Raw genomic sequence first — 22,667 nt, 5'->3', positions numbered from 1 at the left:
CCCTTTTTAGGTTGTTTCAAAAATTATAGTGAAATATACTTGATGTATTGTGGAGAAAACCAAAAATTTATTTTTTCAAGTTACTCTTTCATACAAGAAGAACTTGATATTGACATTAAAAAAAACTACATTTATTATTATCTTGATTTAGCGTTGTATACATACACAACCTACGATTATCAACACTTTTCTTTTTTTTGTTCACAAGATTATCAGCACATTTAATCATCAAATTTTTAAAAATAAATTATATTTTATTCAAATAACTTTCTATCAGGATATATACCATTTTTGTTATTATAATTTCAATTGATGTGGTGGAGGTCCTCCCCCAGCACAACCTTTATGTTCAGGAATACACTTTTTTAGAAGAACTAAAATTATTTGGATGACACATACAAACTTGACGGGTCATGTTACAGGCATACGGTGGTATGCATACTGGCTCGCAATCACTATCTCTAGTACAATAACTCCCAACCGCATAGTTTTGACCTTCAACATAACCAACAAGATAACGAAATTACTAGGGGGTAACAAAAAAAAAAAAAAAAAAAAAATTACTAGGGGGTTATTGAAAGTATAATTTTTATTGAATTTGAATACTTTAGAATTCTAATGTTATTCTAAATTTATTAAAAATTGTATTGTTTGGTTTTAGAATTCTATTAAATGCTAGTTGTTATTCAATATTAGGATTATTTTAACGACAATGTAATTTTGACTAGAAATAATAGAAATCACAAACAAAAATCTGAAGAATCAAATCCCACTTATTATGGTGTGATTTGAATATAAAATATGTCAAATACTGTAAAAAAATTATTTTTCTATTCTTTCTAATTATTTTAAATTCAGTCACTCAATACCCCCTCCTAAAAAGGTAATATATTATTATATAAACGGCAAGCTTTAAATTGATTTCCAACTAGTATTTTAATTTGTCTTGTGCAAACCTAATTATTTTTTATTAACAAAGACTAGTTTATTTAACTATTGGTAAAAAAATGAAAATTCAGTTGGCTTGTTTCAAAATGATATTGTTGGTAAGGTATACTTACGGAAGATAGCGGCTAGAAGAGTAACCAATAACAAAACCTTAAAGAATCTGCTCTTCATTCTCAAAGTAATTTTGTTTTTCAAGTTTTAATGTTGTTTTTTTTGTTTTAGTTAATCTTTCAGTGGTGAAGTTGAAGGTACTTTGTATCCCTTTTTATAGTCCAATTTAGGTGATACTTGAACAATAAATAATAATAAATGAATATTTCCACGTGGAAATATTTTAGGTGTAATTAGTTACTACTAGATATGAGTCATAATATGACTAACCAAAAATAGTCACTATCAATAAACATGATAAAGTAACAAAATTTTAATTAATACATATTGCAGATCCTCTCTATATTAATAGAGAATCACTTTCAATAAAGTGCTGATGTGTCGTCGCTAGAAAGGTCGAAACACCAATGAATTTATTGCTTTTATTTTTATGGATATTTACACATAATTGCTATTGAATGATTAAAAATATTCCTTTTCAATTAATTAAAAAAAATCAAACATTTTCAATTTAAAAATATATTGTAATCATTTTATAACATATTTAATTATATTAACATTATTAGATCTAAAATATTTTCAAAAACTAAAGTTATTCACCTATTAAAAAAACTGATTACTATTCACATGTTTAAAATTTCCAAAATAAATATTATTACAATAATCATTATTATAGGCAATTGACTTATTTAATACCATTAGTATAATATTTCACGGGTAAAACATATTCTTTACACCAAAAAAATTTAAACAAACAAAAAAATATTGCATAGATTGAAGAAAGAGTGGATTATATATTTAGTTGATACATAGTAGTTTGATCTAAACATATTCTCACGGATTATATATTTTGTTTTTACACAAACAATTTTTGAATTCTCGAAAATAACTTATAACACAAATGTTATCTGTATAGATTTATCCCGCACATAGTGCTAGTTGTTACCTAGTTGTATATTATTGCATCATAACTACAAAATTTTAATGAACTGGTAATTAGTTTGATAAATAAAGTTTCTAAAATCTGTAAATATAATCATAATTATACTATTTATGGATCATTTATCTATAAAGAAATGTATAATTTATCTCTTTGGAACGGAGTGGATACTTTTTTTTTTTTTTGTCAAACAAGTTTCCATTAAAAACTTAAATCCTCAAAGAGGAGAGTTTATACAAGGAGGAGCAAATAAAGTTACAAAGTTTAACAAGGTTACAAAGCATATAGAGATATTGGTTCCATAATGTTTATGCTTTTCATGTTTATGTGGATACCCATTATTTCAAATTCTAATGTTTATGCATTTCATGGATACATTAAACTTTCTAAGTTGTTTTCTTTTGATCACTCATAAAAAATGTATGATTAAAGAAAAAAAACCTTAAAGAAATATAAAATTGTGCATGTAAACTGAAACTGTATGGTTGTTGACAAAAAAAAAAAAAAAAAAAAAAAAAAAAAAAAAAACTGAAACTGTATGGTTGTATTGAGTTGTTAAAGTCACAAAACTCAGATCCGAACATGTCCTTACAATAAAAATAATCCAAATAGTTCAAAAGAAAAGGTTCAAATGTCCCCCATGAAAGAACAGCCTCCAACGTCCTAAAGATCTCTCATTTCAAAAGGGAAATACACATTACACTGTTTAACTCTATCCACACAAATTTGAAGCTTCCATGACAACCTACAGAGTGATAAAAAGGGAATGTAAGGTTGAATATAAAGATTAAAGACTTGAGGTAATCTTCAAGATGTCACTGACAGATAGCTTAATTACCTCCTCAAATCTTAGGTTTTCGTGTTTTGTTTCTCTTTAAACCTTGAATTCGTGGACGTGGTACCATTTCGTGGATGACCATTTGTTTCCTTTCACCACTGGACATCCACCTGAAAAATCACAGCATAGGATATTTGAAGTTTAGAGACTGATATTATTAGCTTCAAGAGAGTTTTGGGTGTTGAATCTATTTAGTCTTTTACCGTGCAAACTTGAAGGGTCTAGAGAGGCATCAGGCCTCATGTTCCAGAAAAGTAAAGCATCTCGCTTCTTTGGTAGAACAGATAGTCCTTCTTTGCCACATTTTGAGAGCTCGTTCCACCATGGGACTGCACTAATGTTTCCTTTTGCTGCAGGGAACACAGTCTCGCCACCATCATCCACATCCGAGCTGAAGCAACGAGTAAAAAAAACCAATATTAAACACAGAAATCCTCTGTGAACAAGGGATACTGACTTTTGTGAATTACTTACAGGTACATAAGCACAGTAGCTATACGTTGTCCTCCGTTCTTGGTGTTGAACTCATCTAAGAAATAGTCATAGTGAGGCTCATACTTCTGCCCAACTTGGTAGTGAAGAACTTGAAGACCTTCTCCATTTTCTACAAACAGATCCACAAACTCATATAAGGTTTATTAAAGGAACACAACTCAAGATATCAAAAGTAACTGCAACCAGTGATCTTAAGATGTTTCAATACTTCCTAGAGCGCATCAAAGTACTGGAGAACTAAAGTAAAGGGGCACTTACCAACAGGAATGAAGGTGAAATCTGAAATTCTTTTCTCAATCACCTCGACAACTTCGTCATGTCCTCTTCTAAGGAAAGTTCCTGAGCTAGTCCTTACTCTGCACCGTATTGATACAGCATTAATTAAAAAAAACAACAAACCTTTCCAAGTTAAACTAGAAGGACAAAAGAGAAGAGCGGCTACAAACCTGCTATCTTTGCTCCCACCAGTTTTCTCATCAACCACAGTTGACTTAACCATGCTCGGTTTCGCAAGGCTGATCAAGTGCTCACATTCTTCATTGGTCTAAAGTTAGAAAAATGAAAAAAGAAAGCTCAAGATCACAATCTGAAAAACCACATTCCCAGTCCTCCTCATGAGAGAAACAACATCTGTTTCCATTCCCCTAAACCATATCCACTGAACATTCCCAAATGAAAGATTCAAGGAAATCTAAAACCTAAACTCTAGTGCAGAACAAAAGTCAACTCAATCCATCAAAACGTGGCAAATTTCACACTTAGAAACAACATTTTCACTAAACATTGTTCAATGTAAGATTGAAGAAGATTCAAAGTCAACTCCAACGATCAAAATTTAGAAACAAGTTAGATCAATCTCAAACCTCTTTTATCTTGCCTAACAAGAAATACGAACCTAAAGAAGCAATCAAACTCCAAATCAAATCAAAGAGAAACTTACCAAGAAATTGTGATAAACAACAGCTCGAGGCTCCCAAGAAATCACTTCAACCCAACGTTCACCATTCCCTTCCTCATCTCCATAACTCGTCTCACTAACAAACAAACAAACAAAAAACCCAAATCATAAAAATCAAAACTTTACAATCAAAACCAAAAAACCCAGATCGGAGAAATTGTCCAAATCAAACCTCTTGTGTACAATGTTGGTCAAATCATTCGTCTTGGATGAGTTTCTATTAGCATTAGGAAGTGACAAAATCCCGAGACCCAGAAGAATCAGAATCACTACGAGCAGAAGTATAAGCACTGTGAACGCTTGAATCGATCGTGACGGAGACTTTCGCGGCTGATAACGAAGATGCTGCTTCGATTTTGACGCCATTTGGTTGTTTTTTTACGATCTTTTCTGTAAAAATGTTTGTTTGGTTTCTTTTAAGATCTAAAAAAAGAACATTGGACGAAGCTTAGATTGAAGTTTCCTTATTTATATAATAATGATATGAAGAAGAAGAAGAAGAAGAAGAAGAAGAAGAAGAAGAAGAATTTATATAGTTATCTTGTGTGATTGAATGATTCGTTCTCTTCTTCTTCTTCGTCTCTTTGTGTGCGTATTTGTTAGATACAGACAAAGTTAGGAAGGTGGCTTTGACTTTTTGGAATTTTTGGACTCGGTCTTTAACTTTCTTCTTTTTCTGGTTTTGTTCCCGATACTTTTTGTGTATTCATAATTTACCCCGTTTGTTTTGTCGAATTGTGTCACATTCAATAATTTTGACTTTCCACCATTACTCAAATGTAATTATTGGTCATAAGCTCAATGTCTAGACATGTTTCTCACAATATTTAGCATCAAATTGGATTTGTTTGAAGAGAAAAGAATGCTTTGATTGTGAAATTGTGTGGGATTGTCATAGTTGTGAATGGTGATATTAAATTTATTATGTTTTATTTTTGTAATGATTGAGGTCTATTTCGTATGCATTGTAGTAATTTTGCAAAACATCGTGACATAAACTAAAAGATGAAAAAGGTTAAATTTGCTAACCTTATTTGTTATTAGACTCTACATATATACTATATAGTTACTTCATTGGCAGATTTATGTATGAAATAGGATTTGTTGCGGTTTATTTCAAATTGCTAAGTATTTTCGAGATTTCGAAACCTAAATATATATTAGGCTAAAGTCAATATTGGAACAGCACGTGAGTCTCTCCCACTTTGTTTCTTGGTCCACTATCATCATTTGTATAAAAAGTTTTATTATTTTTCCTATCTCTTTGTCTAATAACTATATAAATTCGATGTGCTTAGAACATGTTAGACATTACCAATGCATGATTTGGTCACTTCTTTGAGTTTATTTATTTGTCGTAAATTTAGATGGTCAACTTTTGTAACCATTATTGTTTATTAGAAACAAGTCAATGACATGTATTTCCTACGTTTCATATTAAGTGTTATAATTTAAATTTATTTCATAATAATATATTTTTATCTTTTCAGTATAAATATTTGATAAATTTCTAATATTATTCATCATACTATAATATATTGACCAATGAAAACAAAATATATAGTAAATTTGTACGGTAAAAAAGAAAAAATAATTAATATGTGTAAACAAATTTTAAATGAATTGGAAAGAATAATATTTATGTTAATACGATTTATAACAGATTGATTGGAATACTTATCAAAATTAATAATATATAAGATATACAAACTACGATTAATGTAAATAGAGAGAGAAAGACAAAAGAAAAAAAAAAGATATCCTGTAAAAAGTCTCCCAGACACGGTTATCGAGAACCCTTACCCATCACCGTTTTCCGGCGCCGGTGAGGTCTCTGGCCACCGGCGTCGGGAGCAAATCGACCAATCCTTTGCTCAGCTCTTTTCTACTTCCTTTAGTGTCGTCTTTTCAAATTTTTTTCCCTATTTTGTTTTCTTTTTTAACCATTCTCAAACCCTAATAAAATTTGCCTCGAATCACACCACCAGAAACCGTATGAGCCTGCCGATTTACCACTCACCGGAGAGAATCTCTTCACAACTTTCGGGTATCAAACATACTCAACCCTTTCAGTGGTTCTTTCAAGCGGATCTAGGATTTTCCCCAGTGGACCTAGAATCCATCGCCGATCCAAACCGAGGTCACCTGCTGTTCCCACCGATCGTTCAGCCACCGGAGATGCGCTCTACAGCACAAATCCCTTCGCTATTCTCGGGCAGTCGTCACTTTCCTGATCCAACTTGGCAACCGTTTGTTCAGCTAGGATTTTCCCCAATGGACCTAACTACCAATGGCGATTCTCACCACGGCTACCACATGATGCCGCCGATCTATCACTCACCAGAGAAGTCTCCTGCACCGCAGCTTTCACTGAAGCTCTTGGGCGGCGACCAATCTCGACAAGCATTGCGGTTTCTCCTTCTGAAACTAGGGTTTTCCCTAGTGGAGCTAGTATTCAGTATAGGCCCATTAAGCCAAAAAAGCCCTGAGACCAACAAATCCTATCTTATATACATCAATAGCAAATCAAAGCCCATTTCCTCACCGTCTATGAATTGCCATTGCCATGACCTGCCATGTTCCCCAATAACCGATGGTCAAAGACTCCATTGGCGAAAGGTAACATCAGCTCTGCTTTGGTTACTCATTCATCATGTACAGAACCTGGCTTTAGATGTTTTTAGGGGCTTATGGATTGAGTATAAATCAATACGGTTCTATAGTTTGCGCTTCTCGATTTACTCTAGCAGTAGTGATACACTTGGCCTTGAATTAGTTATGTTCATCGACGAAACTCACTCAAGCTGGACAACTGATGATTCCAAGCATCCAGTTCGTACCATTCCCATCACTCGGATCTTAGACCATTTAATCTCAGTTGCGACTTATTGGTTTGATCCAACCCTTATGCTTTGGCTGGTAAAGCAACCCTGTCCCGACTTCAAAACCTTAGTCTCCCGAATCTTTGTTGCATTGTTACTGTGGGTAGCTCTTCTCTCCCTGGTGGACTCCAAAGCATCGATTATTCCTTCAACGTCTCAGCGTCTTATGACCGTGACTAACCAACCGTCCGTCGAACTTCTCGAGGGTGGCCTATCAACTTCTCATGATCTCTCATGTACCAAGGTGCTTTCATGCCCATGGTTCACAGCTCTCTTGAATTTACAGTTGATGTATTTTCTTTTTAATCTTTTGGCACTGGGGAATGCCTCTATTTGTATTGCTTTAAACTCTGGAACTCTTGCTGTTTGTACTTGTAGCTTTGGCTATCTTGAATGAATGAAAGCATTTGTTTGACAAAAAAAAAAACTTATCAAAATTAATATATATATATAACTCAATCCAAAGACAAATATATATATATATATATATATATATATATATATGCTTTAGAGTTTTTAATTTTTTCCTTGTTATTCTCATATACCCTGTTATTCCTAAATGATCATCAGATAATGTGTAATACATGAAAATCTTACGCAAACCTCAATATTCAAAAAAATTTATTAGTACAAATTTTTCTGATAATTCACTATTCTTATATCGAAGAATCTGCAATCTCAATATTCACCACGTCACTCATTTTTGTTCACGGATTGTACAACACAATTAGTCTGCATTTTTAGAAATATGACATAAAATTTTATAAACCCATCACTTCTTTACCATCCACATTCTAATTCTTCCTCTTTCGTGTATTAATAATAATAGTTCTAATTTTCTATAAGAAATCATCACAAGAGTTGATATTAAAAATAATAGTAAAAGAGAGTTTGCTTGTTGTCAAAAAAAATAAAAAAAGAGTTTGCTTCTTATTCGGTTAGTTTTGGTAGAGTTTTCAATTTCCGATTAAACCGAAACCCCAAACTGAATTCGCATGCCTAGTTTTTTTTTTGTCATTTTTGTGTTGGCCCTTCACCAATCAATCTCTTTAAACTCTAGCTAACCTAACAATTCTTAACTCCTAAATCATCTCCACCCTAAATCATAAAATGTATAAGTCGAAAACCAATGAGAGAAAAGAAAATCAGGCAGGTTAAAGTAGTAGGAAGCCAAGCCCTAAGCCATATTAAGTTATTAACTGACAAAACATCTTAATAACAAATTTTTAACTTCAATAGCTATATAGTATGTATAATTGAAAAACGAAACTGTTAGTCACTCAAATCTAAAGATTGGATTGATTTAGCAACAGTTCCGTAAATCAAAGATGTATCATTCATCTGAATCTCTCTATGGGTAGAAATATAAAAACACCGAAGTACAATAACTTTTATCATCTATGGAACAAAAATAATTTAATGTTCCATAGAAAGACTTGAGTTTTATTCAACAGTTACAAATCAAGAACCACGCACCAATGTCCAGATCCATTAACATGGAAGCACTACGTAACACATGAATGTACACAGACAACACACACACGCACATCTATATACATACTTGCAAAACAAATGATCTTGCTGAGTTTGCTCATGGTTCAAAAGACATTGAGCGAAGTTGCGTAGAGAGGATTGCAAGGCTTGAAAGAGAAACAGTTTGGTGTATAAGTCGAAAACCTCTTTCTCTTCAGCGAATCTGCAGATCCAAGAGCTGGCTGGTTCAAGTATGCGTATTTGCTCTTTGTCCACCTAAATCCAAGATACACATCGAAATTCAAAGTTAAATCATTTGGTTCTTCTTTTATATGCTCATATAATGGTTCAAGATATATGTAAATGTGTAAAGATAACATGGATGAGAATTAAACGGAGACCAGTCTTTTAATCCCTGATGATCTTCGGTTTCCGGGTCCTCCACGTCCAAGTCCAACAAACTTTCTTCAAAGCGTTTGTAGTCCTCACCCTGCGATAGATCTCGACATCAGAACAAAGAGCTTCTCAAAGATCAAGAAATATCGAAATTTCCTCTCCAATGATCTAAATAACCACACAAGAATTGTTAAAACCAAAAGGACATACAGAGAGATTACGAGCTCTGACACGAGCTGCAGCCTTAATAGCAGAAAAGAGATGATCCTCTTCAATGATCTGCTTCTGCCTCCAGAACTTCTTGATCTGTTTATTGGTTATGCTGTCTCCATCCATCTGTCTTGATCCATATCCTGGAGATGAAGGAAGCGGTGGAGGAGGAGGTGGCGGCATACATGTCTTCTTAAAACACAACTTCTCAGACTCATCCATGATCTGTTTCTTCATATTCATACCAGAACTTCACCTTTCACCAGCTACAAATTCACTTTGAACTTTATATACAACACAGAAATCACAACAAAAAAGGACAAAAAGCTAATGAATCTGCAGATTCTGAATCTAACCTTCAAACCAAAGAGATACCCACCTAAGATTCTTTAAGAGTACACCAAAGGAAATTATCCAACGTCTACGTCTACCTTTCAAATTATCTTGGACGTTAAGACAAACTATAAACTCAACTGTCCAAGAAAAGACAAGTAGACGTAACTTCTAATCTTCATCAACATCAACAATAATTTAAGCAATTAGGTAAGTGTATGGATAATACAAAATATATGGCTTTGAAGCAACTAGTGGGTACATCATTCAATCACAGCCGTTGAATTGAATCTCTAATGGCTGTCACAATCAATATCACCGAAATGACATTTTCATATGACGTCGTCCTCCATTAAACAACACTATTGGTTCTTGTTCTTCTCTTCACTTTAAATCTTTTCAAACCCACAGACCATTAAAAAAATTCAAGCTTTAAGTTCCTCGTACGAAAGTTCAACAACTGAATAGTAAACTTAGTCACAACCAAAGAAACGAATCACAAACAAAAACAAAGCAATGATTAAAGAAGACGAGCCTCAACCATGTGATTCACATCAAACACAAACATCACATATATGATCAACACCATCGAAATCTCAATTCACAACAAACACAAACACACTACAAATATGATCAAAATCCAAACCATACCACATACTTAAAGAAACCATATCTTAAACTAAACTAGCTACTCCATCCAATTCACCATACCTTATTCTACAATAGACAAAGGATACAAAGCAGGGAATAGGATTGTAGATGTTAATCACATCTGAGTAAGCAACAACATCTACAATCATGTTCACCCTTTTGACAAGTTTTTATATAAACTATGTAAAGAGCCTTTTAAACCTTCTCTGCTTCAGCTCAAGTCTGAGACGAGACTTGTTCAATGGCTTTGGTTTTGAAACGATAGCGAGGAGCACGAGGGATGACTTGACTAGGACCGAATCCGTACTGACCAATACCGCCAGTGAGAGGAGGACCATCGTCGTAGATGTGACCGATGAGGTGGTTGCAGCTACTGCACTTGATCTTGGTCCGTTTGCGATGGATTCCCCAGTAATCTAGGGTTTCGAAGAAAAGCACGATCTTATCTTCTTTCTCGAATCGGAACTTGTCGGCGTCGACGGCGGCGAATGAGAGTGTTTTTTTGTTTCCGGCTTCGAAGTAAAAATCCGGTGGGAACAAATCGTTAGGGTTCAGATTTAGATCTGTTCCGCATTCTTTGCATGTGTAGATCGTTAACGCCATTGTTACAGCTTTCTCAATTCTTCGTCTTCGTCTTCTTCTTATTTTCTCACTCTGCGGAATTTTCAATTTTCTCTAGAGAGACGCGTTTCTTCGGTCAGCGCCGTCGGAACTGGCTCGGAGATCTCTCTACCGTAGTCAAATTGGGCCTATAGACTTATTAAATTGGGCCTATAGACTTATTAAATTGGGCCTATGTTCTTAATCCATGATTTGGTTTAATTTGATGGCTTTGTGCATGATCTGATAGCTCTATAGGAATGATTTGTATGATTCCGCCTTATCTCTTGGATTACAGAAATGATGAGCCTTGTTTGATGTAAGAGGTGACATTTTAAATTCATAACGTAGCTAATATAAGACGAGTGGTGTGTACGGCTTTTTGAGTGTAATCAAAGATTAAAATACAAATAAAGGAGATTTTGGAGATGTTTCTTTCAACTTATCATTTAAACTATAAGGTACAGCCCATATACAATGTATGTTTATATATCAGACACATGTGCATGATTTGTTTATGTGTGTCGATGTCAGCATATTCCTTAGAATATTTCCTCAAATCTTACTTTTTCCACTCTCTAATTGATTACTTAATCACAATTATATCTTTAATTAGTAAGGCAAAACTTCTCGTCCAATAATTTGTGATCCAGTCACTGTTTTTCAATTTGTCATTAGTGGTGTCGGGTACCGTCGACAATCTTATTCGTTTACTGTATTACAAAATTAGAGCAAACAGTGATTTGGATATGTTAATTAAATATACTCATGGACCACTAATATGGTGCAAGTGGTCGGACAATTAACATGTTTAATTTTAAAAGATTCATAAAATAGTTGACAAAAAAAAATGGTAGAATTAGCATTCATTGAATCTTCTAACTAAATGGTAGGATATGTTTTTTTTTTTTCAAATTAAGTAACTCCACTATGAATACAAAAATTTAAATCTGTTTGTAGACTAAAATTCTTCAATAATATTGTTATATTGGCCAATGTAAGCTTTTTTTTTTGTTCAAAGGGCCAATATAAGCATGTAACCGGTTTGTGTCAATATCATAGTTGTGTCACCATCTAAATTTAAACTCGTACTATATTATATTCTATGTTATTAAGACCATCTCCAATGGTTTTATCTATTTTTTTCTTCTATAATAGAGAAATTCTATAATAAAGGTAAGTTTTACTCCAATGGTAGCAATCTCTGTTTTAGAGGTGAGAATAGAGTACCATTGGAGTAAAACTCACCTCAACTATAGAATTCCTCTATTATAAAGGCAAAAATAGAGAATAATTGGAGATATCCTAACAACAACAAAAAGTATATTATATATTTTAATATTTATAGAATATATATGTAGCTTATCTATACTTAACAATAGGTAAAAAAACTAGTAACAAAAATAAACTGTAAATAATACTAAAATAAATTAAAACAATAAACTCATAAGAGTACTGACAAAAAAAACCTTGTTCTTTTTCCATATTACCTTATCCCACTCATTGTTTTTTAATAATTGATTTTGCTCGATTAGTTAATATGATTATAAAAAAATTACCTAAATATTTTGGACTCCCATTAGCAATTTAACACCAATGGTTTGAGTCAAAGATTGTGTCACACCAACAAAATAATAATCGTTTCCAAATGAATATGTTTGACCTAACCTAACGGATGGGAATTACACGTTTTTTGGGGATTTTAGTATTATTCAACAACGACACTATTGAAATAGATTTAACAACTGTTTCAAGAGAGCAATTCATATTTATGAGCTCCAAGTAGCTGGGGGGATGATCGATACTATTCGACAAAAGTAATGCAAGTATGGTCATTGTGTTTGAGTACTATAGTTGACATTTTGAACAGTAAATATAAATAGTTAAAAAATAAAATAAATTTAATCTCAACTACCTTAAAAAAAATCATTAAAACAAATTAACTCTTATCTTTCTTCTTTTCCTAAAAATGTTAACATTAATGACTTTAATTATACTGGATTTTGTTTGATAACACAAAACTTTAACAATACAAAAAGCTATAAATAATAAAAAGTACAATACAAAAAATTGTAAAATTTTTTAATATCATACAGCTTTTAAAGTTGATTATAATAAGTAAACTTACCAATAAAACTAAAAACTAATAAAATCACATCACTAGAGTTAATAATCATAACTCTACCAATATCAAATTTAAATATTTTAAATACGCCAATTAGATAAAGTAATAAGTTCAAATTAATTATAAAAAAAAAACGAAACAGAATCACACAAATGATGACGTGGCTAGTCCCTACGTGTAACACCACACACAGTAACGTTCCTCTCCTCACTCTGTGCCCAAAAAATCTCCAATCTCTCTTTCTCTCTCTCAGTTTCTCTTTAATCCTTTTTTTTTTTTTGGGTTATTTTGTGTTTTTTTTTCAGCGTTTTATAAGAATCCTTCAAGATCTCTCATTCATCATTTGCTGTTTGAGAATCTTCTTGGATCATTCTCTCTAAAGATCATTCTTTCTTTAGGGATTTTTCAGAAAGTTTCGTTTTTTTCTTTTTCTTTCCTCTCTTCTCCGATCCGCCGCCGTGGGTTTTTGGTGGTTACGATGACGATCAAAGATGAGTCGGAGAGTTGCGGTAGCAGAGCCGTCGTTGCTTCGGCGTCTCAAGAAAACCCTAGACATTACCGGATGAAACTCGATGTCTACAGTGAGGTTTTACAGCGACTTCAAGAATCTAATTACGAAGAAGCAACTCTTCCTGATTTCGAGGATCAGCTCTGGCTCCATTTCAATCGTCTTCCTGCTCGGTAATACTCTTCTACATTCATTTAGGGTTTTTTCTTCTGTTTCTCTTCTTTCTTTATTTGGGGTTTGATTCAAATTGGAGTTTAAAGATAAGGGTTTTGTTTACTCTCGAGCCTAGAAGTTGTAGAATCTTGGAAATTTCGTTACTTTTCTACTCGATTTTGTGTTTTTTCGTTTCCAAGTTTTGTATATGTTCATCGACAGTGACTGATCGATCTCTTTCTCTCTCTCTCTCTCTTGAGTCATATGTTGTTTGTTTACAAAAAATGATAAATCTTTTGCGTTTCTCAACACGTGTCTTGATCAATTGAATGAAGCTTCTTGGTTTAGTTTCTAAGTTTTGTGCATTGTTGTTGCATGTTGTTTCAGGTATGCTCTTGATGTTAAAGTTGAGAGAGCGGAAGATGTTCTTACACATCAGAGATTGCTAAAATTGGCGGAAGATCCTGCGACTAGGCCTGTGTTTGAAGTTCGTAGTGTACAGGTAACAGAAAGCTTTGAGTTATAATGTTGAAAGGTTTATGTATAAGATTTAATATTTGCTTCTGTTGTGTTAATTGGTTTCTCTGGGTCCTCTTGCTTATAGGTTCCTCCAAGAACTTCTCCTGACTCTGACCCTGCTGTGGAGGAAGATGCCCAAAGCTCTCACCAACCAAGTGGGCAAGGGTATTGTGTTCTATCAATTTGAGATCGATCTTAAACTTAGAGCCTTTTTCAACATTGTAATTTGTCTTGCCCTTTCTTTCTGTCAAAAGGATTCTTGCTCCTCCGACTTTTGGTTCTTCTCCAAATTTTGAGGCTATTACTCAGGGAAATAAAATTGTTGAAGATGTCGATAGTGCTGTAAATGTAACATTGTCTACTCGGTGAGATTTCTTGTTATGTTGTTCGTCATGTTTTTTCTATCTTGTCTCATGTTTAATTACAATAGTATCTGCGCTGATGTTATATTTTGTTGTCTATCATGCAGACCGATGCACGAGATCACATTTTCAACCATTGATAAGCCCAAACTCCTTAGCCAGGTTGGTGATTCTTAGTCTAATAGAACTGTTTTCTGCATAAAATTTGCCATAGAAGTTACTTCATAGAGAATGGATGCTTCGTTCTTCCATATCTGAGATTATTTGAGTGAGAAAATGGTTTCTTTTTCAGCTAACTTCCCTACTTGGTGAGCTTGGACTGAATATACAAGAGGCTCATGCTTTTTCCACGGTGGATGGTTTCTCTCTAGATGTCTTTGTAGTAGATGGTTGGTCTCAGGAGGTATGGTGGTTTTAGCTTTTTGAAGTATCACGTTACAGTGAATGACTTAATCTGATCGTGAATACCACCTTACTGTCTCTGTTATTTTGAGAAACTTATGCACTTTGGAATTATAGGAAACAGATGGTCTAAAGGATGCATTGAGCAAAGAGATACTGAAGCTTAAGGTATTTTTGATATCTTAACTTTTTAAACGTTAATGATCTTCATGAGATGCCTCATATGAATTAGGACGATGCCATGCTACTTCACGAGAAAACCCTACCTTAGTGTGATACTAGACATAGTCTTTTGCTCGTTTACCTCAAACATTTGACAGTTGTCCTCTCCCAATATTTTCCCTTGTCTGTTCTACAGGATCAACCTGGTTCAAAATATAAATCTATTGCTTTCTTTGAGCATGACAAATCAAGCAATGAGCTTATACCCGCCTGCATTGAAATACCCACGGATGGAACGGATGAGTGGGAAATTGACGTAGCACAGCTCAAAATTGAAAAGAAAGTTGCATCTGGTTCATATGGGGATCTGTGAGTATTATTGTTTCTTAAGCTCGTTTTGAGAACTGAAATTTTTTATTCAGAAGTGAGTAATTTGTTTTTGATGGCTATGCAGGCATAGAGGCATTTATTGCAGTCAGGAAGTAGCTATCAAATTTCTCAAGCCTGAGCGTGTAAACACTGATATGCTTAGAGAATTTTCTCAAGAAGTTTTTATAATGAGGTCAGTGAAATTAGTTCTCAGCATCATGTGGATATTCCCATAGTAGTTTACATGAATTCTAAATACAGTTCATAATTTATATACAGAAACATGCCTAGCATAACAATACCCTTGTCTGACATTTTATATTCAGGAGAAGGCTTGAATTTTTTTATTCCTTGTCTGACGTTAAATCACTTTTGATGTATTAAGTAACCAACATGCATGCTTCATTGTCATTTGTTACTGACGCTTTTACTGTCTATAGGAAAGTTAGACACAAAAACGTCGTTCAATTTTTGGGTGCATGCACAAGATCTCCAACTCTCTGTATAGTGACTGGTAAGTTCTTAGTATTTTTTGAGTTGACTGGTTTGAGTTGTAACCACAAAATGTATTTGAGTTGACTGGTTTTGATGTTTGTGTCAGAGTTTATGGCTCGAGGGAGCATATATGATTTTCTTCACAAACAGAAATGCGCTTTTAAACTTCAGACTTTGCTTAAAGTTGCACTTGATGTGGCAAAAGGAATGAGCTATTTGCATCAAAACAACATTATTCACAGGGACCTTAAGACTGCGAATCTTCTTATGGATGAACATGGAGTAAGACTTGTTCTCTGGCTATTCATATTACCTCTGTGAACCTCTTTTATTACACTCTAGGATTCTTCTAACCTTGGGATAATTTTGAGCAGCTTGTCAAGGTTGCTGATTTCGGAGTTGCCAGAGTGCAGATTGAATCAGGGGTCATGACAGCTGAAACAGGGACTTACCGGTGGATGGCTCCAGAGGTATGTATGAGTTTCGAACCTCAAATACATTGATCAGCGTTTTTTACGTATTTGTGGAAAAATAAGATTTTGGAGTCCTCTGTTTGATCTGGCTCTTTTACTTTGACAATAAACTTGCGAAACCCAGGTCATTGAGCACAAACCTTACAACCATAAGGCAGATGTGTTCAGCTATGCGATAGTGCTATGGGAACTTTTGACTGGTGACGTAAGAATCTATCTGACTACAGTTTTCTTTTGTTGTCTGAATCTTTCATGCTAATAAGTGATACTGATGAATCATGCATTTGTAAATGGAAACAGATCCCGTATGCTTTCTTGACTCCGCTACAAGCAGCTGTTGGCGTTGTCCAAAAGGTATACACTTATCAGAGAAGAACATTGAGTGAATCTAGTTGTTTGTCTTCCTCCAGATCCAGAGGCTAAAAAATTGAATTTGCTTTTCAGGGGCTTCGACCAAAAATTCCAAAGAAAACACACCCAAAAGTGAAAGGACTTCTAGAGAGATGCTGGCACCAAGACCCAGAACAGAGACCACTCTTCGAGGAAATCATAGAAATGCTGCAACAGATAATGAATGAGGTAAACGCCGTAGTGTGATCCCAGAGTAAAAACCCTACCCTTACAAGGAGAGATTCTCAGAGCAGGATGTGTGGATGTGGTGGAAACAAAGCAGGTTGGAGATGAAGACCCTAGCAAGGACAACCAGTGCATGTCTTTCCTGACTACTCCCTTTAGAAAGCCCCGTTACTAGTTCTGATACTAAAAAAATCAGTTTCACGATTGAAGGCACTATTTTGTTGGCCTTTGTACAGTTTCTTTTTTTCATTGGGGAGGATCTAGTTTTTGACCTTTAGAGAGCGTTTTCTCCTTTTTTAGTTGCTCCCTGATTCATTTTCACATAGAAGAAATTAGAAACCCTTTTCTTCTGTCACTTCTTTTTTTCTTTTTCCTTTCATAAAGAAAGCAAGTTTAATAGAGTTGCGTATTCTTTTGACTATAAATCATTTTCTCATTGTTTGGATCTTAAAACTGAAGACAAGGGAATACATACATGAATAACACAACCAGTTATTATATTTTTCCGTTCACCAAAAAAAAAAGTTATTATATTTTTCCATCTTAAAAACACACGGTACTTGGGCTCTTCCACGAGTCCAACTTTGTATCGATATTCATGTTTTTTGAACATTCCTACAAACGAGTAGCCTATTCCTTTTTACATTTTTTTTTTGAATATTAATGGGCTCACATTCGGCCCACAAACAAAATTATTTTTGCTAACAAAAAAAAATAGGGTTTATGGTCTCCACTCTCCAGAATAAAAAGGAAAAACACGAGAAAGAAGGAAAAGAGTTAAAGAAAAATGGGAGATCTTAGGCTAGTGGAGCAGATGGAGGCGCTGAGTAACCTTGGGTTACCAACCTGGGGGTCCGAGAAAATAATGCCGGAGGAATTCCCACAGTATACTAAAGATCCTGGTTTCTTTGAGTCCTTTGAAGCTGCGTTGTACTGGATGCCTGAAGAAAAGGTCGTGGAAGTGTTTAAATCGGCCACGGCCAACCCAAGGGTAAGTGTAAATCCTCTGGTTTCTTATTTTCTATGATACAGAATTATCACAGTCAAGGGTTCTCACTTATCCTCCCTCGTTTAGTGTGTGGACAACAACAAGATCTATGGAGATACGGAAGGGCTTGACTTCGATTTCAAAGAATACTTTTCAAGGATTCCTGAAGCCGACGACTGGTTTAGGCTTAAAGAAATGGAACCTGATGCTCTGCCAATTGCTTCCAGAACCTCAGGAGAGGTCAACATGAATTCTTACACTCTGGTTGAAAATATGATGAATGTGGTAAGTCTTCTGACAGAGAATATTTACCTGGAAGGGATTGTGACAATTGTAGTTAACCAATTGTTTGTCATGATGTGTTAGGATAAGTGGAAAAGTCTCTTCTCATCAATTGTGGTTGATGCTTCAATGGTCTCAGCTGTGGCTCCCAATGTTAAAGACATTAGAGACTTTGCAGAAGTAGAGGTATGAACTCTTTTTACATATGCTTCTTACATTATAATATGGATATGCCAAGTAGAGTGATTATGTGATCACAGAAATATGTGTGTTTCTGATTTCTGTAGATGAAATGTGTATATTTATATATATGATTCTAAGAGAGAAACCAAATATGTGTAGAAAACCAGAGATGCTATTTTCTATATACGAAACCCAAATGTGTTTGATTCAATATGTGTGACCAATGCAGCCTAGGTTCATATTTTTAGGGTCCATGAGATATAGTGAAACCAATCACTGTAGATGAAATGTGTATGTATATATGATTCTAAGAGAGAAACCAAATATGTGTAGAAAATCAGAGATTCTATCTTCTATATACAGAATGCAAAGGTGTTTGATTCAATATGTGTGTCCAATGCACCCTAATCCTCTCTTACGTTTCATATATTTAGGGTCCATGAGATATATAGTGATACCAATCATTCCATATTTAGATAATAATGTTAATATTTGATTGTGTTTTGATTTAGGAGACTTCCCTAATTCTATCTATATGTAATTCATTGTTAATAGTCAAGGAATAATATTCACTTTCTATCAAAGGTGTTTGATTCAATATGTGTGACCAATGCACTCTACGGAAGGCAACTCTGCTTTTCTACAATGATAATTGAGCGCATATGCTTCTTACTTATTTACAATGTGTAACATTATATTTTACTTGACCTGACAGATCAAGGCCGAGATTCAGGCCCTCTGTCCTTGGTGTGTCCGAGATAGTCTTCACTCCGTCGGACAATGTTGAAGGGGCATCAAAGGTCATTTGGATTGACATACATATGATCCGCCTTAGTGAAGTCCACCCCTCCTACTTCAAATTCGTGCAGGCTGGTGGAGGATTCGGCTCTCTCCGTTGGTTTCGCGCACTCCGCGACAAGCTAACCATGCGCGATACCTCTCAACCATCTCTTCTCTTTCTCATGAAGAAGGTAGATCTTTCATTCTTTTAACTTCTCTTTTCTACTTGACTCCTCTAATCTCTCCTTTCTGTTAACTCTTCTAATCTCTCTAACACTCAGGGATGACAACAAGTCCTGAACTCCTCTTGATGCTGGCTAGAAGGATGTGTGCATGCTTCTTCTCATCACTTGCATCTGCAACACCGAAGTCTCTATGCTTCTACTCTTTGCTTGCCCCCTGCATTGGCTCCAAATACCCAAAGTCTCTCCCAACATCAAGTTATCCACTCTTTGTTGACACCAAGTCCAGTACCTACTAGACTGCTTCCAAAGCTGTTATTTTTGATGTGCCTGCTTGCAAGCTCTTTGAAGTGGTGAAGTCTTTGGATCCTTTCATTGGTGAGCAACTGATGCAGATTCCCACTGAAGAAGAGACTCATTGCATCTCTCTCCACAGAAACACAAATACTAGCCAAGCGTTTGTCAGGGAGGTTTATTTTGATGAATATGAAGGCCTTGTGGTGACAGGATCCGTTTCCTCTGTGGATTCACTTTCAGCTTCCTCCGTCATCACCTCTCTGGTTGGATATGTTATAAGCTACATGGCTCCACGCTCCTCCTCTTTGACCGTCACTTGTGTGCAAGTTCCTTCTGGGAATGAACCTGATTGGAGGCAAGATGTCTGTGTGGAGATCGATGCCATCACTTTGAAGATCAAGGAGTCGGTCCTTGTCTGATAACTCTCTCTCTATCTCTATCTCTTTTGTAATATTTTAACTCTCTCGATCTCGTAAGTCGTATCCCTAGAGTCTCTCGCTTGTTTGACTCTTTTGAGTAACTATCTCTATCTCGTATCCCTTTGACTCTCGGTTGTTTGACTCTTTTGAGTAAACTAGTAACTAACTATCTCTTATCCCTCGAGTCTCGATTGTTTGACTCTTTTCAGCAACTATGAGTTTCTAAGGTCATTTTGGTATGAAAAGAGTCGAGAATGAGCTTTTTCTTCTTCTCTTTCTCTAGGATATCGTTTAATATACAACACATAAACTCGAATCACGTTCCCGTCTCGTGCTTTTACCGAGATGAGATGACCTTGGAACAGACCTTGAAATTTTCCAAGAAGTTGCAAGAATTTGAAAGCAGCAGGTCGAATATTAAATTTACAATCAAAGTTGGACAGCTTTCTTTTTTTTCTTATTCCCGCGTTATTTGTAGCTCTAAGTTTTGATATCTTCAATTCAATATCTGTTGGAAGAAAAGAGAGATATGTCGACGGAGGCATACTTCAGTGATGACAGCAACAGAGGGGTGAGTATCATTGGTGGTCGTTATGTTCAGTATAATATAATGTCTATAGCAATCTCTTCGAAGTTTCTAAAAAGTATGTTCCTCCTCTTCGTCCTATTGGCAGAGGCGCTTCTGGCATCGTCTGGTCAGTCTTTAAATTTAATTTGCCTTTTTATATGAAGGATCATTTCTTGATCTCTATGTATGTATGTATGTTATTTGATTTAGTGCTGCATGGAATTCGGAGACGGGCGAGGAAGTGGCGATCAAGAAGATTGGTAATGCATTTGGCAACATCATCGACGCTAAGAGAACTTTGAGAGAGATTAAGCTTCTTAAGCATATGGATCATGACAATGTAAAACTTTTATATTATTCTCCAAACGTTTTTTCTTCTTGTAGATGATGATCTGGTTGCGGAGTGATGATACTTCATCTCACAGGTCATTGCCATTAAAGACATAATACGACCACCGCAGCTAGACAACTTCAATGATGTTCACATTGTCTTTGAGTTAATGGACACTGATCTTCATCACATATTCATTATTCGCTCAAACCAACCGTTGACCGATGATCATTCACGGGTACACACCTAAACCTCTCTGCATGTGTTATTCTCTTTGGTTCGAACGCTCTCAGGTTGATTTATTATCATAGATTCCATGTTTGTGCAGTTCTTCCTGTATCAGTTGTTGCGAGGACTCAAGTATGTGCATTCAGCCAATGTGTTGCATGTGACTTAAAGCCGAGTAACTTGCTCCTGAATGCAAACTGTGACCTCAAGATTGGGGATTTTGGACTCGCGAGGACTAATCCAGAGACAAACTTCATGACAGAATACGTTGTTACGCGTTGGTACCGAGCTCCAGAGTTGCTCCTTAATTGCTCAGAGTACACTGCAACTATCGATATTTGGTCTGTTGGTTGTATACTCGGTGAAACGGGGAAGTTATCCGCGGATAAAGCTGTGACGAGGCAGGATGCTGAGGGAGTTGTAAGCGCTGAGCTGAGGAACAACCCTAATCTGTCTACTCATCCTGGTGGTGTGGCAGCTTCTCTTACCGCAGCCGCTAGGCTTAACCAGGCTGTTGAGAAGCTCTGTCCTTTTGTGTTTTCTCACAAAATAGGGAACTTGTGATGTAACATCGTCTAGTTTTGGTTCTATTGTGCAAGAACACCTTGAGCATTACCTTCCTTCTTCTTACCTTCTTACTTGTTATCGTCCTTCTTCCTTATCCTGATCTTATACTTAGCTTCAAACTCCGTAAGATCTTTCTTTTTCCTCTCCAATGTCTCGTATAGCTTCTTCACAACCTCTTCAAGCCCTTCCTTGTTGCGTTGCACAGCTGGGAGTACCTCTTTGATGGTTCTCTCGACAAGAACGCCTCCTATCATGCGGAAGCATTTCCTCGATTAATCGAGATCGAGAGGCTGAATGGCGTTAATAACCAAAGAGTGTTCGCTCACTTGCATCTCGAGTTCAGTTATGTTGGAGTAGATTTGGCTTAGCTCTGATCTCATGCCTTCATAGATGTTCAGAACAGCTTGCTCATTTGGTGGTTCTCTTAGGCCACCACTTCCAGATTTGCTAGCCATTTGCTTCGATCCTACTACGAATTTAAAGTTAAGTTCAAGAAATCAGGAATTGCTTTGATATTTGCATAGTTAAGGAAAAAGAGAACAACTCTAACAACACTCAGAGAAACATTTGCATCGAACATAACTACATATTGTAACAAAAAAAAACACAGTAGTTCCCTGAAACTGTCAACCACAAGGAAGCTTCAAAATCAATTCAATATTCTTTCAACAAGTTATAAATGCAAAACATGGCAAGGCAATCTCGAGCTTAGCAGCAACATGGCCAACACAATATTTTGCCACTTTGTTTAGATACACTAATGGAGTGTTCCCTATTAACTGCCCCCAAAATAGTCAAAAATAATTAAAAACATAAAAACAGTTTACGGACAAGACGTAGCTGAACAAGCAACAAGAAGCTTT

The 22,667-nt window shown here is 35.4% G+C and overlaps 5 protein-coding genes and 3 pseudogenes across 11 annotated transcripts; 4 read left to right on the top strand and 4 right to left on the bottom strand.

The window, feature by feature from the left end:
* Nucleotides 1-233: 233 nt before the first annotated feature.
* LOC109129202 (putative defensin-like protein 256) lies at nucleotides 234-1,195 on the bottom strand (annotated as a pseudogene). The gene is made up of 2 exons (XR_015582956.1): nucleotides 1,062-1,195; nucleotides 234-495 (listed from the first exon to the last, which is right to left on the bottom strand). The product of XR_015582956.1 is annotated as a putative defensin-like protein 256 (transcript).
* Nucleotides 1,196-2,523: 1,328 nt separating this feature from the next.
* LOC104747603 (prolyl 4-hydroxylase 5) lies at nucleotides 2,524-4,965 on the bottom strand. Of its 2 annotated transcripts, XM_010469263.3 has the most exons (8): nucleotides 4,463-4,965; nucleotides 4,273-4,366; nucleotides 3,779-3,876; nucleotides 3,591-3,688; nucleotides 3,312-3,441; nucleotides 3,041-3,228; nucleotides 2,838-2,947; nucleotides 2,524-2,744 (listed from the first exon to the last, which is right to left on the bottom strand). In XM_010469263.3, the coding sequence occupies exons 1-7, from the start codon at nucleotides 4,654-4,656 to the stop codon at nucleotides 2,874-2,876; spliced, it is 876 nt and encodes a 291-aa protein (XP_010467565.1). In that variant the 5' UTR covers nucleotides 4,657-4,965; the 3' UTR covers nucleotides 2,524-2,744; nucleotides 2,838-2,873. The 2 variants fall into 2 exon arrangements, with proteins under 2 accessions (XP_010467565.1, XP_087345729.1); XM_087489603.1 differs by having other exon boundaries at nucleotides 3,591-3,876; nucleotides 4,463-4,895.
* Nucleotides 4,966-6,468: 1,503 nt separating this feature from the next.
* LOC147927274 (uncharacterized) lies at nucleotides 6,469-7,569 on the top strand. Its single transcript, XM_087487373.1, has one exon. The coding sequence runs from the start codon at nucleotides 6,469-6,471 to the stop codon at nucleotides 7,567-7,569; it is 1,101 nt and encodes a 366-aa protein (XP_087343499.1).
* A 983-nt stretch (nucleotides 7,570-8,552) lies between these two features.
* Nucleotides 8,553-10,961, bottom strand: LOC104747602 (uncharacterized). Of its 3 annotated transcripts, none has more exons than XM_010469261.3 (4): nucleotides 9,608-10,961; nucleotides 9,252-9,517; nucleotides 9,047-9,135; nucleotides 8,553-8,921 (listed from the first exon to the last, which is right to left on the bottom strand). In XM_010469261.3, exons 2-4 carry the CDS (start codon nucleotides 9,492-9,494, stop codon nucleotides 8,771-8,773), a joined length of 483 nt encoding a protein of 160 aa, XP_010467563.1. In that variant the 5' UTR covers nucleotides 9,495-9,517; nucleotides 9,608-10,961; the 3' UTR covers nucleotides 8,553-8,770. The 3 variants fall into 3 exon arrangements, with proteins under 3 accessions (XP_010467563.1, XP_010467564.1, XP_087345728.1); XM_010469262.3 differs by having other exon boundaries at nucleotides 9,631-10,961; XM_087489602.1 differs by lacking the exon at nucleotides 9,608-10,961 and having other exon boundaries at nucleotides 9,252-9,601.
* A 2,085-nt stretch (nucleotides 10,962-13,046) lies between these two features.
* Nucleotides 13,047-17,404, top strand: LOC104747599 (serine/threonine-protein kinase STY8-like). Of its 2 annotated transcripts, XM_087488511.1 has the most exons (16): nucleotides 13,047-13,641; nucleotides 14,009-14,123; nucleotides 14,226-14,305; nucleotides 14,395-14,505; nucleotides 14,610-14,664; nucleotides 14,795-14,905; nucleotides 15,022-15,072; nucleotides 15,263-15,435; nucleotides 15,521-15,628; nucleotides 15,876-15,949; nucleotides 16,037-16,212; nucleotides 16,305-16,400; nucleotides 16,528-16,608; nucleotides 16,704-16,757; nucleotides 16,848-16,996; nucleotides 17,043-17,278. In XM_087488511.1, the coding sequence occupies exons 1-16, from the start codon at nucleotides 13,439-13,441 to the stop codon at nucleotides 17,152-17,154; spliced, it is 1,749 nt and encodes a 582-aa protein (XP_087344637.1). In that variant the 5' UTR covers nucleotides 13,047-13,438; the 3' UTR covers nucleotides 17,155-17,278. The 2 variants fall into 2 exon arrangements, with proteins under 2 accessions (XP_087344637.1, XP_010467561.1); XM_010469259.3 differs by having other exon boundaries at nucleotides 16,848-17,404.
* Nucleotides 17,405-17,702: 298 nt separating this feature from the next.
* Nucleotides 17,703-20,322, top strand: LOC104747598 (uncharacterized). Its single transcript, XM_010469258.3, has 5 exons — nucleotides 17,703-17,970; nucleotides 18,055-18,252; nucleotides 18,334-18,435; nucleotides 19,148-19,403; nucleotides 19,494-20,322. Exons 1-4 carry the CDS (start codon nucleotides 17,767-17,769, stop codon nucleotides 19,217-19,219), a joined length of 576 nt encoding a protein of 191 aa, XP_010467560.1. The 5' UTR covers nucleotides 17,703-17,766; the 3' UTR covers nucleotides 19,220-19,403; nucleotides 19,494-20,322.
* Nucleotides 20,323-20,624: 302 nt separating this feature from the next.
* On the top strand, nucleotides 20,625-21,801 carry LOC104747597 (mitogen-activated protein kinase 11-like; annotated as a pseudogene). Its single transcript, XR_015582284.1, has 4 exons — nucleotides 20,625-20,805; nucleotides 20,889-21,018; nucleotides 21,104-21,247; nucleotides 21,338-21,801. The product of XR_015582284.1 is annotated as a mitogen-activated protein kinase 11-like (transcript).
* LOC104748819 (prefoldin subunit 2 pseudogene) lies at nucleotides 21,010-22,279 on the bottom strand (annotated as a pseudogene).
* Between the last annotated feature and the right edge of the window lie 388 nt (nucleotides 22,280-22,667).

The sequence above is a fragment of the Camelina sativa genome, chromosome 15 (genome assembly GCF_030686135.1).
Source record: "Camelina sativa cultivar CO46 ecotype springtype chromosome 15, ASM3068613v1".
Lineage (NCBI taxonomy): Eukaryota > Viridiplantae > Streptophyta > Magnoliopsida > Brassicales > Brassicaceae > Camelina > Camelina sativa.
Note: the sequence above shows the minus strand (reverse complement) of the source record. Positions and strands in the feature narration are given on the sequence as shown.

Coding starts and splice junctions, on each gene's coding strand:
- LOC104747603 (XM_087489603.1), bottom strand. CDS start 4,656: ATGGCGTCAAAATCGAAGCAGCATCTTCGTTATCAGCCGCGAAAGTCT. Junction 4,367..4,462: donor ACCAACATTGTACACAAGAG/GTTTGATTTGGA, acceptor TTTGTTTGTTAG/TGAGACGAGTTATGGAGATG. Junction 3,442..3,590: donor TTTCACCTTCATTCCTGTTG/GTAAGTGCCCCT, acceptor ATCTGTTTGTAG/AAAATGGAGAAGGTCTTCAA.
- LOC147927274 (XM_087487373.1), top strand. CDS start 6,469: ATGCGCTCTACAGCACAAATCCCTTCGCTATTCTCGGGCAGTCGTCAC.
- LOC104747602 (XM_010469261.3), bottom strand. CDS start 9,494: ATGAATATGAAGAAACAGATCATGGATGAGTCTGAGAAGTTGTGTTTT. Junction 9,136..9,251: donor TCAGAGCTCGTAATCTCTCT/GTATGTCCTTTT, acceptor GATCTATCGCAG/GGTGAGGACTACAAACGCTT. Junction 8,922..9,046: donor CATCAGGGATTAAAAGACTG/GTCTCCGTTTAA, acceptor TCTTGGATTTAG/GTGGACAAAGAGCAAATACG.
- LOC104747599 (XM_087488511.1), top strand. CDS start 13,439: ATGACGATCAAAGATGAGTCGGAGAGTTGCGGTAGCAGAGCCGTCGTT. Junction 16,609..16,703: donor GGGAACTTTTGACTGGTGAC/GTAAGAATCTAT, acceptor AAATGGAAACAG/ATCCCGTATGCTTTCTTGAC. Junction 16,758..16,847: donor CTGTTGGCGTTGTCCAAAAG/GTATACACTTAT, acceptor TTTGCTTTTCAG/GGGCTTCGACCAAAAATTCC.
- LOC104747598 (XM_010469258.3), top strand. CDS start 17,767: ATGGGAGATCTTAGGCTAGTGGAGCAGATGGAGGCGCTGAGTAACCTT. Junction 17,971..18,054: donor CGGCCACGGCCAACCCAAGG/GTAAGTGTAAAT, acceptor TCCCTCGTTTAG/TGTGTGGACAACAACAAGAT. Junction 18,436..19,147: donor GAGACTTTGCAGAAGTAGAG/GTATGAACTCTT, acceptor TTGACCTGACAG/ATCAAGGCCGAGATTCAGGC.